The sequence below is a fragment of the Hemitrygon akajei genome, chromosome 27 (assembly GCF_048418815.1).
Source record: "Hemitrygon akajei chromosome 27, sHemAka1.3, whole genome shotgun sequence".
Lineage (NCBI taxonomy): Eukaryota > Metazoa > Chordata > Chondrichthyes > Myliobatiformes > Dasyatidae > Hemitrygon > Hemitrygon akajei.
Genome location: NC_133150.1, coordinates 35498937 through 35517982, shown reverse-complemented (window position 1 = coordinate 35517982; position 19046 = coordinate 35498937). Strand labels below are relative to the sequence as shown.

The 19046-nt window shown below is 42.6% G+C and overlaps 1 protein-coding gene across 1 annotated transcript in view; it reads left to right on the top strand.

Annotated features, from left to right (window-relative positions):
* The window catches only part of cntn2 (contactin 2), a 227392-nt gene that overhangs the window by 193777 nt on the left and 14569 nt on the right, over positions 1–19046 (top strand). Inside the window, exons 17-21 of the mRNA XM_073030631.1 lie at positions 8018–8088; positions 10589–10823; positions 11630–11745; positions 13942–14128; positions 15599–15711. Of these exons, the coding sequence (XP_072886732.1) occupies positions 8018–8088; positions 10589–10823; positions 11630–11745; positions 13942–14128; positions 15599–15711 (722 nt within the window). The remainder of the gene's footprint in view (positions 1–8017; positions 8089–10588; positions 10824–11629; positions 11746–13941; positions 14129–15598; positions 15712–19046) is intronic.

The window sequence follows — 19046 nt, the reverse complement described above, 5'->3', positions numbered from 1 at the left end:
TGCACCTCAGTTTTTTGTATTTTCTTTCCATTTAAAAAATAGCCAACCCTTTTATTTCTTCTACCAAAGTGTGTAATCATACACTTTCTGACACTGTATTCCATCTGCTATTTCTTTGCCCATTTTCCTAATCTGTCTAAGTCCTTCTTCAAAACTACCTGCCTCTCCATCTATCTTCATATCGTCCGCAAACTTTGCAACAAAGCCATCAATTCCATCATCCAAATTACTATCATATAACGTATAAAGAATCGGTCACAACACAGACCCCTGTACAACACCACTAATCACTGCAGCCTGTCAAAAAAAGCTCACTCTATTCCCACTCTTTGCCTCCTGCCAATCAATCACCGTTTTATCCACGCTATAATCTTTCCTGTGATGCTATGGGCTTGTAGCTTGTTAAACAGCCTCATGTGTGGCACCTTCTCAAAGGCCTTCTGAAAATACAAGTACGCAACAACAAGCAATTCTCCTTTGCCTATCCTGCTTGTTGTTTCTTCAAAGAATTCCGACAGATTTTTCAGGCAAGATTTTCCCTTGAGGAGACCATGCTGAGTGCAGCCTATTTTATCATGGGCCTCCAAATACCCCTGAGACCTCATCCTTAATAATCGAGTTCAACATCAAGGAGGTCACACTAACTGGCCTATAGCTGCCTTTCTTCTGCCTCTGTCTCTTCTTGAAGGGTAGAGTGACATTTGCAATTTTCTAGTCTGCCAGAACCATTCTAGAATCCAGGATTCTTGAAAGATCATTACTAATGCTGCTGCGATCTCTTCAGCCTCCTCTTTCAGAACTCTGGGGTGTACACCATCTAGTCCAAGTGACTTTAGCTACCTTCAGACCTTTCAGTTTCCTTCTCTCTAGTGATGGTAACATCACACACTTTATGACCCCTGACACCTGGAACTTCCACCATTCTGCTTGTGTCTTCCAATGTGAAGAGTGATGCAAAATACTTTTTCAGTTCATCTGCCGTTTCTTTGTATCCCATTACTACCTCTCTAGTATTGTTTTCCAGTGGTCCAACATCCACTCTCGCCTCTCTTTTACTCTTTATGTATCTGAAGAAACTTTTGGTATCCTCTTTAATATTATTGGCTACCCTACTTCTATTTTCCATCTTTACCTTCTTAATGACTTTTTTAGTTGCTTTCTGTTGATTTGTGAAAGCTTCCCCATCGTCCAACTTCCCCTAATATTTGCTCTATTATATGCCCCCTCTTTGGCATTTATGCTGGTTTTGACTTCTCTTGTTAGCCTTGGTTGTGTCATCTTTCTTTTAGAAAAGTTCTTCCTCTTTGGCATGTATATATCCTGTGCCTTCCGTATTGCTTCCAGAAATTCCAGCCTTTGCTGCTGTGCCATCATCCCTGCCAGTGTTCTTTTCCAATCAATTCTGGCAAACACTTCTCTCATGCCTCCGTAATTCCCCTTACCCTATTGTATTACTGATACATCTGACTTTAGCTTCCCCTTCTCAAATTTCAGGGTGAATTCAATCATATTATGATCACCTGCCCCTAAGGGTTCTTTTACCTCAAGGTCTCTAACCAATTCTGGTTCATTGCACAGCACCCAATCCAGAACAGTTGATCCCCTAGTGAGCTCAACCCCAAGCTGCTCCAAAAGCCATCTCATAGGCACTTTAGAAATCCTCCCTCCTGAAATCCAGCACCAACCTGATTTTCCCAAACTATCTGCATACTTAAATCCCCTATGACTATTGTAACATTGCCCTTTTGCATGCATTTTCTATCTCCCATTGTAATTTGTAGACCGCATCCATACCACTGTTTTGGGGTCTGTATATAACTCCTATTAGGGTCTTTTTACCCTTGCAGTTCCTTAGCTCTACTCACAAAGATTCAACACCTTCTGACCCCTATGTCACCTCTTTCTAATGATTTGATTTTGTGTTTTACTAACAGAGCAATGCTGCCCCTCTGCCTTCGCGCCTGTGTTATCTGTGTTAAAATCCATTTGCAGCTCCTCCAACAGCTTCCCTAGCTATTACGTTTTGCTCGTAATCTATGGTATCTTCTTCACTATCAACAACACCACTGAATTTTGTGTCATCAGCAGACTTACTTATTAACCTTGTGCATTCACATGCAAGTCATTTATATAACAAATATCAATGTTCCTGCGGCCAATAGTGTGATCAACAAAACATGGGTAGAGATTCTAATGATTTGAGAGGACCACTGATTCTAGCTGCAGAATCTATTGATTAATGTATCAGGCTGGAATTGTGCAATTGTTCAATCAATGAGCTGAGCTAGGGAAGTCCTAGAGGAAATTATAATATGCTTATCCTGTCAAATTTAATTAAATCCCCGATAATAACATGAGGTTGGTCTATTTATTATTTCCCCAAACCCCTCCCTCTTCGTGACCCCTGGCCAAAAACTATCGAACGATCTCAGCAGTTAGGACACTTGCCTCTGGTTCAGAGCATGAGATATTTCAAACTAGGCACACACACACGCGCGCGCACGTGTGCGAGCGCGCGTGCAACACCATCATCAGTTAGGAAAAGGTTGAGTTCATATAGATAAGATATTTTCAATCAATGAAGTAGAAAAACAGCAACTAATCTTTGCAATCTCCCAGAATCAGCTGTAAAATTTTATTTTGTTATTTGAGAGACAGCACAGTAACAGGCCTTTCCGGCCCAATGAGCCCACATGCACTACAATGCCCATATGACCAATAGACTAACCTGTAGGTCTTTGGAATGTGGGAGGAAATCAGGGCACCCCGAGGAAACCCACATAGTCACGGGGAGAATGAACAATCTCCTTACAGGCAGCAGTAAGAATTGAACCTAGGTCACAGGTGCTGTAAAGCATTACGCTTGCTGCTTTGCTATCATGACACCCACTAAACATTCTTCATGTTGATTAAGTGCCATCCAAAGGGAACACCTTATTTTGTTTAAAATTCTGCAATAATAGCTTAGGATTCATCTAAAAGACATTTTTTTTTTCCTCAAAGGACGATTCCTCCAATACAAGAACACAAGAAAATCGGGGCAGGAGTAGGCCACCTGGATGCACAAACCTATCTTAGCATTCAATATGACCCTAGATGATCTGCTCCTGACCTTAATATTTCTTCCAATTCCCCAAACTCTCACTTCTCCAATCTTTCATGAAGTTATTTACCTCCAATTTAAATATCTCTAATGATTTCACTTCCTCGGCTATCTGGGATAGAAAATTCCAAAGAGTTTCCATCCTCTGCATGAAGAAGTTTCTGTGAATCAGAGTTTTAAATGGTTGGCTCCTAATGTCAAAACTATGTTTCCTTGTATATAAAATAGAGACCCAACTTATTCAGCCTTTATTGACTGGACAATCGTCTAATTCCAGGAATTAGCCTGAGAAACTCTTTTATGTTGGCTACAGTGCCACTGAACGCTTTCTTAAGTGAGAGGACCACAGCACTCCAGGTATGCCCTCATCAAAACCCTAAACAACTGTAGCTATTCTTCCTTGATTTCTAAACTCCAGGTCCATTGCAGTAAAGATCAATGTGACACTTTCCCTCTTAACTACTTAACTTACCCGCCTGCAATCCATTTTTGATTCATGCACAAGAATGTTTAGGTTTTTGTGGTATTCCCTTTTTATCGGGCTGGAATTGGCAACAGAGATCATATGGTCACTTCTCAGGAGTGACGGAACCCAGCGCTTTCCAATGCAAAGCCATGGCTGGTATCTGCAGTGTCAGAGATTTTGCATTTTAGATAAAACAATAGAATCCCCATGGACATCAAGTCAAATGAAGCTTATACCAACGTTTCTCCAGGCCAGGTTATAAAGCACAGTAGCTCACATAACACACATATAACACACCATAACTTATGAAACTAAGGATAAAATCTACAGATGAATCATGCATAAGTAACAAACTAAAGTGCACAAATTAAATATTGTTGTGTACAGAACAGATTAGCCAGTGACACTCCGAATGAGATACGGCAGGGGGTTCAAAAACCTAATGGCCTGAGGGAAGAAACTGTTTCCCATCCCGACCATTCTTGCTTTTACACATCGGAGTTTTCTGTTTGATGGTAGAAAGTCAAAGAGGATGCTGAATGGATGCGAGGGATCCTTAGTAATACTAAGGGCCCTGTGTCTGCAGCGCTCCTGATAAATGTTCCCAGTAGATGGTAGGGGGCCCCTATGATCCTCTCAGCCATTCTCACAGTCCTCCGTAGGGACTTCTGGTTCAATGTTTCCATACCAGCTGGAGATGCATCTTGTCAGGATGCAATGGTGCTACTGTAAAATGCAGTTGAGATGGGGGAAGGGGAGCCTTGTCATTCTCCTCAGGAATCGGAGGTGCTGCTGTGTCTTCCTGTTCAGGGAGGTGATATTAAGGGGCCAGGTTCAGGGAGTCACTAGAAGATCCCACATTACTACTCAAAGGAGAGCAGAGAAATTCGCCTGGTATTTAGACCAGCATTCCCTCTCCAACAATCAGAACCAAAACCACATTAATTTCAAATTCGATTAGAAAATGTTAGAAATACCCTGCGGGGTCAAGCAACAACTGATTAGAAAGAAATAGAGTTAACATTTCAGTCTGATCCAATTTCATCAGTACAAGTAAGATTGGGAATGATTGCAAGAGATTGCTCCAGGAACTATTTATTCTTCCATCGAGTGCCAAAACAGTTGTCAGGAATTGATGTCAAAAATTTCAGATAACTTCCAGTATATCGGCAACTGCTTTGGTGCTGCTTCATGCACCCATGCTCAGTTTGTCAATTTCATCAGCTTTGCCTCCGACTTCCACCCTGCCCTTAAATTAATTTGGTACATATCTGACACCTCTCTCCCCTTTCTCAATCTCTCTGTCCCCATCTCTGGAGACAAACTGTCTACTGACAGCTTTCATAAACTGGTGAATCTGTGGAATTCTCTGCCACAGGAAACAGCTGAGGCCGGTTCATTGGCTATATTTAAGAGGAAGTTAGATATGGCCCTTGTGGCTAAAGGGATCAGGGGGTATGGAGAGAAAGCAGGTACAGGGTTCTGAGTTGGATGATCAGCCATGATCATACTGAATAGCGGTGCAGGCTCGAAGGGCCGAATGGCCTACTCCTGCACCTATTTTCTATGTTTCTATGTTTCTATAAACCTACCGATTCCCATGGCTATCTTGACAATACCCATTCCCACCCTGTAATAATGCTATTTTAATTTCTCAGTCCTTCATCTCCACCGTATCCATTCTCAGGATGAGGCTTTCATTTCCAGGACACCAGAGATGTCTCCTTCTTCAAAGGGTGGGGTTTCCCTTTCTCCACCATTGATACAACCCTCGCCCGCATCTCCTCCATTTCCCAGACATCCGCACTCACCCCATCTTCCCACGACTTTTTTTTTCAATATTTTTATTAATTAATGTCTACACAGAATTCAAGAAAATACCTATTATAAAACAAAAGAAAGATATAATAATACCAAATACATTATATTTGAATCACATTTACGAACTCCTTACCCTATATTCATGTAGATTAGATTAATTCGTATGTTGAGATATGAATAATTTTTTATATATATAAAAAGAAATCTATACCCACTACCAAAGCCAAAGCTGTTTGGTAAAGGAAAAAAGGGAAAAAATGCCTTAACAGATAGTGAAATATGCTATTGACCAGCATCTGTACTTTAACGGGAAATCAAAGGTTTTGAAAATAATTCAAAAACAATCCCCACAAGTTTTGAAAATCTTGGTTAGATTCAGAAATTGGACAATGAATTTTTTCTAAATTTAAGCATGCCATAACATCCCATAACCACTGAGCATGATTAGACGGAGTAGCATCCTTCCGTTTAAGCAAGAGCGCCCTCCTAGTCATAAGAGAGATAAGAGCCAGAATGTGCAAGTCAGATGTCTTCAAAATGACTTTAACAGAGATAGAATTCCTCTTGTCTTCACCTACAACCCTGTGAGTCTCCACATCCAACTCATCATTCTCCACAATTTTCACCACCTTCAACAGGATCCTACCACCAAACACACCTTTACCTCCCTACCACTCTCCACTTTCTGCAGGGATCATCCCCTCTGTGATTCCCTTGTCCGTTCATCCACTAAACTCCCTCCTGGCAGGTATCTCTGTAAGTGGCGGAAATGCTACACCTGCCCACTCATCTCCTCCCTTATCTCTCCTCATGACCTCAAACAGTTCCCACAGGCGAGGCAACACTTCATCTAAAAATCCGTTGTGGTGGTCTATTGTATCTGGTGCTCCTACATTAACGATACCCAACATAAATTGGGGGGTCGCTTTGCTCAGCACCTCCATTCCATCTCTCAAAAGCAAAAATTCCTAGTGGCCATCCATTTTAATTCCTGCTCTGACATGTGGGTCCATGGTTTCCCCTTTTGCCATGATGAGGCCATTCTCAAGGTGGAGATATAATCCGTCGAGATAGCCTCCAACCTGATGGCATGAACATCGATGTTTCCTTCCAGTAATTTTTTTTCCTTTCCCCATCTTCTGCTTCTATTCCCCACTCTGGCCTCTTCCTCTTCTCCTCATCTGCCTACCATCTCTCCCGGGTGTCCCTCCTTCTCCCCTGTTTTCCCATAATCCACTCTCCTCTCCAACCAGATTCCTCTTTTCCAGCCCTTTACCTTTCCCGCCCACCTTTGAACTATCATCCTTCCTCTCCCTCCACCTTTTCAGTCTGGCATCTTTCCCTTTCCTTTCCAATCCTAAAGAAGAGTCTCGACTGTTTGTTCATTTCCATGGATGCTGACTGACCTGCTGAGTTCCTCCAGCATTTGTGTGTGTGTTGCTCTGGATTTCCAGCATCAGCAGAATCTCTTGTGTTTATGCACCCCATCTCTGACATTCTCCAGTCTTGCAGGTTTAATTTCTAAGTGTTTTCAGTACTGATGAAAGCTCATTGAAATATTAACTCTATTTCTCCCTGTAAAGATGCTTCACGATGCATGGGGTATTTTCAGCATTTTTTTAAATTTCATACTTTCAACAAATTAATGGAGCTTATTTGTTCTATTAGCATTTGTGTTTTTGCAATGTAGAGATTAAAGTCAGGTGGTCATTATTCTGTTTACCAACAAGCTCAGTTACACGAATTCCACTCCAGTCTCTCCAAAGCTCAAAGTTCAAAGTAAAATTTATCATCAGAAACATACATGTCACCACACACAACCCTGAGATTCTTTTTCCTGCTGGAAAACTCAGCAAATCTATAGAATAGTAACTGTAAACAGGTTCAGTGAAAGAACAAGAACATAGAAGACAACAAACTGTGCAAATGCAACTATAAATAAATAGCAATAAATAACGAGAGCCAGAAATAACAAGATAAAGAGCCCTTAAAGTGAGGCCATTTGTTGTGGGAACATCTCAATAGATGAGTGTCGTTATCCTCGTTTGTTCAGGAGCCTGATGGTTGAGGGGTAGTAACTGCTCTTGAACCTGGTGGTACAAATCGTAAGGCTCTTGTAAATTCTGCTGATGGCAGCAGCAAGGAAAGGGAATGGTCTGGGTGGTGAGGGTCTTTGACGATGGATGCTACAACAGCGTTTCATGTAGATATGCTCAGTGGTTGGGAGGGCTTTACCTGTGATGTACTGTGATCCACTATTCTTTGCAGGATTTTCCGTTCAAAGGCATTGGTATTCCCATTCCAAGCTGTCATTCAGTCAGTCACTACACTTACAACTTCTCATCTACAGAAGTTTGTCAGGTTTTTCGATGTCACGCCAAATTCTCCGCAGACTCCGAAGTAAATAGAGACACTGCCATGTTTTCACATTCTACCACATGGAAAATACTTGTGCTGATGGGATAGGTCTCTGGGTTGGATCTTACAACCTTGTGCAGCGGTGTTGAACAGATTACAGTGAGTTAACATCTCTGCCCGTTTTCATTTGTACTGAGGTCTGAATAGATGCACAATGCCACACAATCTTCAGTACATTGTTTACAGATACTCTTCTTTGTGTCTCCTAGCTCCCACTGTGGCTCCGTCGAACATCAGTGGGGGAGGTGGCGATCAGCACGAGGTGACAATCCTGTGGGCGGTAAGTAATAAAACCCAGAATAGAATCAACACAAGGTGGGGTAGGGTGCTCAAGCAACAGAAAGAACATCAGAAAGGCTAAATGGAAAGCTGACCTGAGCAAATAGGTGAGCAAAGCTTTCTCTTTCTTGCTGACGTAAAGTTTGGGATAAAGGATGCATGCGCACAGCTGGAGAGTTTTTAATTCTGTACAGTTTTGGTCACCCTGTCATTAAGCTGGAAAGGGTGCAAAAAAGATTTATGAGAACGTTGCCAGGACTCTGCTATAGGGAGAGGTTGAGCAGGCAAGGGATTTGTTCCTTGGAGCATAACAGACTGATGGGTGACCTTATCGAAGTGCATCAAACCATCAAAGGCTTAGACAGGCTAAATGTACAAAGTCATTTAGCTAGGGAAAGGAAACTGATAATCAAAAGGCGTGGGTTTAAGGCAAGAACGGATGTGAGGGGTGACTTCTCAAAGAGTAGTGCACGTGTGGAATAACGTGCTGTAGAAAATAATTGAGGCAGGTGCAACAATGGCATTTAAAAGCCACTCAGAGAAGTATATGATATAGAAACGGTTTGGAGGACAAATGTGAGCCAATGGGACTAGCTTCAGTGGGTACCTTTGCCAGTGTGGACAAGGTAAGCTGAAGGACTTTTCTGTCCGATGTTACTTCATGATTCTGCAATTTTAAAACATATACAGTTTGCAAATGATTTAAAAGGTTCAAATTAATATCAGAGAATGTATACAGTATACAACCTGAAATTCGTACTCTACACAGTTATCCACAAAACAAGAAGCCCCAAAGAAAGACAGGAACATCAGAGCCTCAAACACCTCCCCCCATACACCAGCAGGAGCCCCAACCCCTACCCCCTCCCCGCAATCTTGCAAGCAAAAGCCCCCAAAGAGACCTAGATGTAGAATCCATCCACAGCTACAGTCCATAACCCAGCACTTCAGTATCTCAGACAGGCTCTCCCTCTCCGTCGAGGGAGAGTAAGTTCGCTCCAGAAACAACGAGAGTGGAGACCAGCAACTCGCTGTTCTGATGTAAGAACCTTCCGCGCCACCTCTCTTCTGACCCCAATGGGTCAGATTCCCTAGCAACTAACCACCTCATCCTAATCGTGAAAAGATAAATGTGAGACTGGCTTTATTTGTCACATGTATATCGAAGCACCCAAAAATACAGTGAAGTCACTGGCATTCCAGCACCAACATAGCATCCCAACCATTTACCAATCCCAACTGGTTTGAATTTGGAATGTGATGAATGTAAATGTGAAGAACTCAGAGGAAACCCACATAGAAGCTCCTTACAAACCGCGAATGAGCCCCGATCTTACTGCTGGTGCACTGTAAATCATTACGCTAACCGCTATGCTACTGTGCACCTTTCTATCCTTCAAAACTCTAATCTTACATTCCTTTCTCCCTCCTGTATTTAACTGACTTCCCTTCCAAAACATCTTTGTTATTAACTCAACTCCCCAATGTGATATTAACTGAACATTATATACACTGTCTGAATAAAAGAGTTTCTCCCCCTTTGGACTTATTAGTAATTATACAGTATAATACGCACGTCCCCTTGTTCTAGTCTCATCCAGGAAAAACATCTGAGCTGATCTCATCCAAAACCTTTATAATCTTAAACTGCTGAAGCAGATCAGCCTTGCCATTCCTTTGACTGGAGAAGCAACCCAACCTGTCCAATTTTCGCTGCCTAGAATTAAAAGAAAGGACCTAAATTTTGGTCTCAGTGTTCCTGGGAAGAGGAAACATTTTTATGAGTTCTTTAATTGGAAATTGCTAACAACCATGTCATGTACAGCCATGGATAAAGGGAATGAAAGGGTAATGTGTAAGGACTGTTTGATGGCTCTGGGCTTCTACTCATGGGAGTTTAGAAGAATGAAGGGGTATCTTCTTGAAACCTCCCGAATACTGGAAGGTTGAGATAGAGTTGGCATAGAGAGTATGTCTAGACCAGAGGGCACAGCCGCAGAATAGGGCATCCCTTCAGAACAGGGATGAGGAGGAACCTCTTTTTCCAGAGGGCAGTGAATCTGTGAAATTCAGTGTCACCGACGACTGTGGACGCCAAGTCATTGGGTATATTTAAACCTCAGGTTGATACATTCTTGATTAGTAAGGGTGTCAAAGGCTACAAGGAGAAGGCAAGGGAATGGTGTTGAGAAGGAAAGTAAATCAGCCATGACTGAATGGTGGAGCAGATTCGATGGGCCACATGGCCTAATTCAGCTCCTACCACTGTGTCTTACGGTCTTATGGTTGAAGGTCATACTTAACCCTGAATAGCCCAGAGAAATCTAGAGTGGAGCATCAGGCAGCATGAGCACTTACTTGAGACGGGGAATGGAGTGAACTGTATGTATGGGTACAGGGAAGGAATGAGCGTTCTAGGGATTAGCAGACCCCTGAGGAAGGACAGCCAGGAACTGGGGTCTGATTGTAAAGCTGCTGTTCATTTTTTGGTTTGCATTAAGCCCGTGCCTCGTGAGTACCAGAACGGTGAAGGCTTCGGTTACATCATTACCTTTCGAAAGGAGGGAACAAGAGAGTGGAAAAACGCTGAAGTCCTCGGAGCGGAAGCCTCCCGATACGTTTACCAGAATAACACCATTGTACCGTATAGCCGGTTCGAGGTGAAGGTGAAGGCGTTCAACAACAAGGGACAGGGTCCATACAGCCAGGTCATAGTTGTCTACTCTGCAGAAGAAGGTAAGTCCAGTGATCACCCCCATTACTGAACTGGACCTGTTAATCCAGTTCCCCTGCACTTTTCCTGCATCTTTCAATTAGTTCCTTTCCACATATTATTTTTTGCATTTGTCACTCTCTCAGGTGGGGGGGAGAGTGGGGATAAAGTGTCTGTTCCTTGAAATTTGCTGGCCAAGATTTAAGTATTCTCCCCACTGGATTTTATTTAGCTTGGGTCTACTCATTTATGAATGCCAATGGCCTCGCTCATGGAAATTTTTGAATAAATTACAACATCTCTGCTCCAAGGAGAACAACGCCTTCTCACTTGTGATTGTTTGTTAAACCTCACTGCATCTTCTACCTACAGTTACTCTAAAGGAGGCCAGTGGGCCCATCACATTCATGCCATCTTCCAGGCAAATAATTCCATCAGCCCCATTCCATCACACCCCCCTTATTGGGCTGTAGTCTTGCAACTTATTGTCTCTCCTTTGAGCGTTTTTGACGTTAACCTAAACTAAGCAATGCTTTTTTGTTACTGAGATGTGGTTCCCAGAATTAGATACTGGGAAAGGGATGAGGATACAATTTCTCTTGAGTATCTATGGAAGAGCACTTAATGGATATCAGTAACCCTCCATTCTCTCATCCACCTGCATCTATCAATGAAGGCGGTGAATTTTAGTAATTGCCTAGTTATTCCCTAATCCCCAATGAGTTGCTCCGATAATCCGCTGCCACTGTGCCACAATTTTCCAGCATGTTTCTTCAGTTCTTATTGAATCTGATTTATCTCTGAATTGTTTTTTCCTCCCTGTCTTCAGAGCCCAGCGTTGCCCCTTCTGAGGTCAAAGCCATCAGCATCTCATCTTCCGAAATTGAGGTTAGCTGGAAGCCAGTCGGTCAGGTCACGATGAATGGTATACTACTGGGCTATGAGGTGAGCTGTCCTTTTGTCTGTCCTCTGCCTGGCTAGGTTCAAAGTTCAAAGTAAAATTTATTATACTACCTTAAGATTGACTTTCTTCCAGCCATTTCTAGGAAGATAAAGAAATACAATAACATTTACAAAAAAAAATACATAAACAAAGACTGACAAATGAAGTTTGACTGGCAAGAAGGGCAATGTATCTGAGTCCTCAATGGACCTCCCATTGGCTTCTCTTTCCTCTACAAAACAACTTGTCCAGTGGACAAAGTTCTTCCCTTTCCAGTGACCACCCCTAACGTCTCCTTTCATTGCCAGCACCCAAGTTAGTGCAGTCTTTCATTGGTTTTATTGTGCTTGTTATTCTATTATGGATTCGTTGAGGAAGTGTACAAGAAAACTTATCTCAGGGTTGTATTTATGGTGACATATATGTACTTTGATAATAAGTTTACTTTAAACTTTGACCTTTTAAGACAGGAATTAAAGAAAGCAGATTTATTTCAAAGATGTTCATTTTATTGAAGAAAACATCTTCAGCAACATATTCTTAAGAAGTATAGAGTAAGGGGGGGGGGGGCAGCATGGGTTCAATTCAACAACCATGGTTCAATTCTGCCACTGTCTGCAAGGACTTCGTACGTTTCCCCCATGACTGCATGGGTTTTCTCAGGTGCATCCAGGTGTTCTGATTTCCTCCCACATTTCAAAGATGTATAATCACATGGGTCTAATTGGGTGGTGCATGCTCATTGGGATGGAAGGACCTGCTACCATGTGGTATCTCTAAATAAGTAAATAGAAAAATGACTGGGAAGAATCAAGCTGAAATTAAGTGTGGCTCAATGGATGGCACCCTCAACTCTGAGTTAGAAGAATATGGACTGAAGCAGTACAACAAGAGCTGAGCACCTTGTCTAAGCTAATTCTCCCAGCATAGGGCTGATTGTTTGGATAAGAAACTAGACTAAGTTCCCATCTGTTCCCTTAGGTGTGAAATCCCACAGCAATGTCTTGTGGGATCATTCTCTCTGCCTTGGCCAATGGTCTTCAACCAATGTCACCAAACTGGTCATTAGCAATTCACTGTTTGTAGGAATTTCCAGAATGAAAAAGAGCTATGGTTTCTTTTCTAACAACTGATTTCATTGACTGGAGAATACTTCGGATGTGTGGTCAAAGAGTAGATAAGCCAAATTTCAGCTAGCTACTGCTGTGTGTATTCAGCCAGATGCAGAGCACAGAAAGGTTGAGACAAATAGCCTACAGACATCTTCATAAACTCAGGGAAGATGATGAATGCCTGCCTTTGATGCAGGGCTATAGGGAGAACATCTCAACCGTACATTTGGTCCCATTGACTTCTATGGAGCGAGTAGAACAGCTTTATCTAGAGCCATAGAACACTGCAGCAGAGAAACAGACCCTTTGGCCCATCTAGTCTGTGATGAACCATTAATTTGCCTAGTCCCATCGACCTGTACCTGGACTATAGCTGTCCATACCCCTCCCATCCACGTACCTATCCAAATTTCTCTTAAATGTTGAAAATGACCCCACTCGCACTGGTAGTTCATTCCATACTCTCACCACCCTCTGAGTGAAGAAATTTCCCCCTTATGTTTCCCTTGAATATTTCACCTTTCACCCTTAACCCATGACCTCCTGTTGCAGTCTCACCCACCCTCAGTGGAAAAAGCCTGCTGACATTTGCCCTATCTATACAACTCATATTTATCACATGGACATCAAAACCCACAGCGAAATGGATTGTTTGCAGCAAGTCAAATCAGCGAGGTTCGTGCTGGGCAGCCTGCAAGTGCCAACATGCTTCTGGGGCCCACGTGGCATGCCCGCAACTCACTAACCATAACCCCTGCATCTGTAGAATATGGTAGGAAACTGGAGCACGGGAAAGTCAGACAAGGTCCCTACAGACAGCAGCGGGAATTGAACCCTGATCAGTGATCGCTGTCAAGCAAGGTGCTAACTGTATGTTACCACGCCACCCCACGAAAACGCAGCGAGGTCCCACCGAGAAGTAAAGTTTGCTGCCAAACATCTATCACCCAATCCACAGAGAGCAAGTTCCTCTCACCCAACCAGATTCTCTTTCAGCTCAGTATTTTCTTGTGATACTCTCCATTTTCATTACCCCCTCCCCCTCTTTTCCCTCTTCTATCTTTCCATTTCCTCCCAACTCCAAAGATCAGGTATTGGAGAGGGAATGATAAGGAGGAGTCGGCAGATCGAGTGAGGACCCCGGGTCTAGAAACCACAGCGCGGGTCAGCGGCCTAAGGCCCAGTACGCTGTACCACGTGGAGGTCAGAGCCTACAACAGTGCAGGGAGTGGACCATCCAGCTCATCTACCACCGTTGTCACCAGGAAAGCACGTGAGTACGCTGGACGCACCTGAAGTTTGAACTGTTGAAGAAGATAATAGACAAGCTGCAAGGTATTGTTCTTCAAGCTAATTGCAGGAGATTGAGTTCAGAGCCGTGAGGTTAGGCTGCAGCTCTATAAAACCGTCAGTTCCGGCTACATCACCATAGGAAGGATGTGGAAGCTTTAGAGAGGAGATTTACCAGGATGCTGGCAGGACTAGAGGGCATGAAGGTAGGGTGAGCAAGCTAGGACTTTCCTCTTTCAAGCGAAGGACGGTAAGAAGAGGCAAAAAACAATTGGATAGCCAGACACATTTTACCAGGGTGGGAATTGCTAATACTGGGGGGTGGGGGGAGGCATTATTTTAAGGTGATTGGAGGAAAGTATGGGGGGAGATATCAGAGGTAAGTTACATACACAGAGAGCAGTGGGTGCATGGAATGCCCTGCCTGGTGTGATGGTCGAGACAGATATGTTAGGGGCATTTAAGAAACTCAGAAATAGGCACAGAAGACGGAAAAATGGAGGGTTATGTTGGAGGGAAAGGTTAGATAGATCTGAGAGAGGGTTAACAGTTCAGCACAACATTGTGGGCTGAAGGGCCTGTAATGTTCTATGTTCTAAGCTATAGAATTGCCAAAGTCAGTATGAAAAGCACAACCACATCCACAAAACGTTGAAGCTCTTGCAAAATGGGCTTCTCTTCCAAGGCCACAAGGCTCGTTACCTCAGAGCTGTTTTAGCATTTTTAAGCACATAATGGGGTGAAGCTTCTCAAACAATACTACAGTCCCCAGGAGATGCAGATCACTAGCTCTCTGATGCCACCTTGTGGGAGCTGGCCACATGCATACAGGAAGCTGTGACCCCACGTGCCAACTCCCTACAAAACCTCCCCAGTTTATTTGTAATGCACAAGATCCTACTGCCCTAAATTTGAAACCTGTGTTGTAAATCTATTGCTATCAATGTTCCCTTGGGAAACGTCAAAAATAAAGATGTGGTTGTGTGGTTGGTCATCACTCAATGTTGACATCATGTTTATGCCACCTCTGCTGGATAATGACCGCAGGCACAACTTGGACCGTGTTGGTCATCGACACAAACAATGCATTTCACATGTGTTTAAACGTTTTGATTTTATGTGACAACTAAAAAGAAACTAACCTTTTTAAAATTTGAATCCATTGAAAGCTGCCATTATAATCTCTGATGAGGACTGACCAGGGTGCTTTCAGTGGGTTGTGATTACCTTTGAGAGATTTAGGTTTTCTCTCCGGGGCCGTGGGGAAGCTGAGTTGAGGTGACTGATAGTCGAGGGTCCTGATGAAGGGTCTCAGCCCAAAATGTCGAAGCTCCATTTCACTCCATACTGCTGAGGGCCTCCTGCATGTTGGAGGCAAGCTCCTGATTGTTTTGAGATTTTTGAGTTATCAGGTCACCTGTCTCAAGAAGTTATGGGCCTCTTCCCTTTTCAGCTCCAAACCGGCCACCAAGTAAAATCACTTGGAAGGCACACGGCTCCTGGGTCAAGATTAAATGGGACCACGTCAAGGCCTTTGAGAATGAATCGACCGTGGATGGATACAAGGTGGGCGATTTTGTGTTCCCATTATCCGGGATCTATGGCTATTGCAATCTGATAATTCTCACCTCAGCCATGACTGTCTAGTTCCATGTATCATCCTTTCATAATATATGAAAACAACAATGATCTATCAGGTCAGTAGAAAGGGTCACTGGCTGCAATCTATCATCACTGCAGGACTTGTATGTGTTCAGGGCCAAGAATCAAACAGGAAAAATCATTGTGGACACTACCCTCCCTGCAAACCACCTCTCCCAAAAGCTCCCTCCCAGAAAGTGCTGTAGGGCTGTTAAAACAAAATTTCCCACCATCTTAAAAGTGTCTGATCAGCCATTCCCACCCCAGTGCCCTCTATCTGTTACCTCCATCACTACTGCAATGCAAACCATTTAAACTTTTTTTATAATGCCATTTACATTGTAAATACTTGCTGGTATTTATATATTAATACACATTTTATTCCATATTCATACTCCAACCTTTAATGTTTTTTGTTTAATTTTTATTCTTTTTTTGTAATTTATTTTTTTATTGAAGTTTATCATCAAACATTTCCATAAGATGTATTTCAGATACTGTACATATATATCATATGATCATATTTGTCACAAATCTCCACATAATAATTATCTGAGGTATACACTCAGGAGAGATGGGAAAGAACAATCAAAATAAGGAAACTATGTAAAAGTAGGGAGTGATCTTTTTTTACAACATATTCTTTGACTTGTGAGAATAAAATCAGGCCTATGAGGTGTTATGAATTTTTATTCTTAGTAATTGTTGAATGGGGTTTTCTGTTGCATGCCACGCCCTGACTAACACACCACAGCATATGCCTAATACGTGTAACTGGTGAAGAAAGTTGATCCTTTGATGTACAAAGTTCAAAGTAAGTTTGTTATCAAAGCGCGCATATGTCACCATACACCACCCTGAGATTCATTTCCTTGAAGGCATTCACAATAGAACGAATAAGTACAATAGAATCAATTAACAAACTACAAAGAATGACAAACAATGAATGCGTAAAAGCAACAAGTTGCAGAAATATAAAAATAATTAATAAATAAATAGACTGATAGATAGGTAAATAGATAAGTAAATAGGAAGGTGGTGGATAGATCGACAGGGATATATCATAGTGAGACATGAGTTGCAGAATCCTTGAGAGTGACTCCACAGATCATGGAATCAGTTCAGTGTCGAGGTGAGTGAAGTTATCCACACTGATTCAGGAGCCCGACTGTTCCTGAACCTGGTGGGGTGAGACCTAAGGCACAGGAGTACTTCCTTCCCCATGGCAACAGCGAAACGAGAGCACGGCCTGGACAGTGGGGGGTCCTTGAAGATAGGTGCCGCTTTCTTGTGCAGCAAAAGAGCAAGACTGGGCCATCTGGATCTGTGAGCCTGCTCTACTATTCTACTACCAGAGAGAATGCACTTAAGGTGAGAGGGGGGTGTGAGGGGCGAGTTTTTCCACACAAAGTGTCACCTGGAACCTGCTGCCAGTGTGGTGGTAGAGGCAGATACATTAGGGACTTTTAAGAAACATTTACACCGGCATATGAATGTGATGAAAATGAAGAAAATGGATATTGTGTAGGCAGGAGGGCTTATTTTAGTTGGCCATTTGATTAGTAATTTAATTGGTTTGGGACCATGTGCTCTTGTACTGTACTGTCCTCTGTTTCTATGTTATATCATGATCAAAGCTGATCTTCTACCTCAGCGCCATTACTCTGCACATACCCTTTCATTATGGTGTCAAAGCAATTAGTTCTGCTACCTCACAACACAAGGGATCCGTGTTCAGTCTTGGCCTCAGGTGCACTCTCGCTCGAGTTTACACATTCTCTCTGTGACCACGTGGCTCTCCTCCTGGTGCCCCAGTCCCTAAAGATGCTTTGGTCAGTTAATTGCCTTCTGTAAATTAATGTAGGGACGTGGCCAAAAGGACCAGAGAGGAGCTGATGGAATTGAGAACACTGGGAGGGTGCAGGGGAATATCAGGAATAGGGAATGGAACAGGGGTTTATGGAATCACTCTACTGGCAACCAGAATAGACCTAAAGTGCTGAATATCTTCTTTCTGGGCCATAATAAGTAAGGAAGGATACCCAGGAGAATATGGATGAATTAAATGGCTTGGCCTCCACAACTCTCTGAAATACAGAATTCTGAAGAGTCATCCACCTCTGAATGAGTCTGTAACAACATTGAAAAACAATTAAATATATAGGTAGAATTTGGGAAGGATCGTGAACATCTTAATGTTTTTTAGGGTGGCATGGCAGTGTAGCACAACGCTGTACAGTACCAGCGACCCAGGTTCAATTCCTGCCGCTGCTTGTAACCCTGTGAGCTTCCTCCAGGTGTTCCGATTTCCTGCCACAGCCCAAAAGCATACTGGTTGTAGGTTAATTGGCCATTGTGAGTTGTCCCATAATTAGGTAGGATTAAATCATGGGATTTCTGGGTGGGGCAGCTCAAAGGGCCAGAAGGGCCTATTTTGCGCTGTATCTCAATACATAAATAATATTCAAAATTTTCAAAATAATCTGTGTAACCTAATTTCATTTCTCTGTTGACCTTTTTGGGGATTCCACTTAATATCCAACTTCACAATTCAAAACACTGGAAGTTCCTGGCTAATAACTAGCCCACCAAACAACTCAAGAAGTAAGTAACCTTTTGCAGAGCATTCCGCGTAGTTGCAGGTGATGCCACGGTAAATGTGACAGATCCTTGGCTTAAAGGGATCAGCCAGTCAGACCAAGATGAGGAGAAATATATTGGTAAAGAGGTTACAAAACTGGAATTCACTCTTCTAAAAGTCTTGGACTCTCAGTGAATGTTCTGGAGTAAGATCAACAGAGACTTCTTCGGCCAAAACAACAGAATCTGTTGGCTAACCAACAGAAACAATAGCAGTATCCATTATTAAGGACTCCTGGGAGCTACCAGGAAATGCCCCCTTCTCATTCTTACTTGAAGTTGAAAACTCAGACTCAACATTTTAGGAATACTATCTTCCCCTCCGCCATCAAATCTCCAAATGGTCCATGAACCCATGAATTCTACCCCACTATACCTCTTTTGCACTGTTTATATATTTTTATTATGTTACATTAATTTTTTATGTCTTGCAACGTACTACAGCTACAAAACAACAGATTTCATGACATATGTCAGTGATAATAAACCTGATCTGATCCTGATTCCCAGAACATAAAACATCACATCCAGTCATTGTATGTTTCATCACTTTGTACATCAATTAATTTACCGCTCGTCCTCCTTCGCTTGAGAAAGGAAATCCTTAGCTCACACAAGCT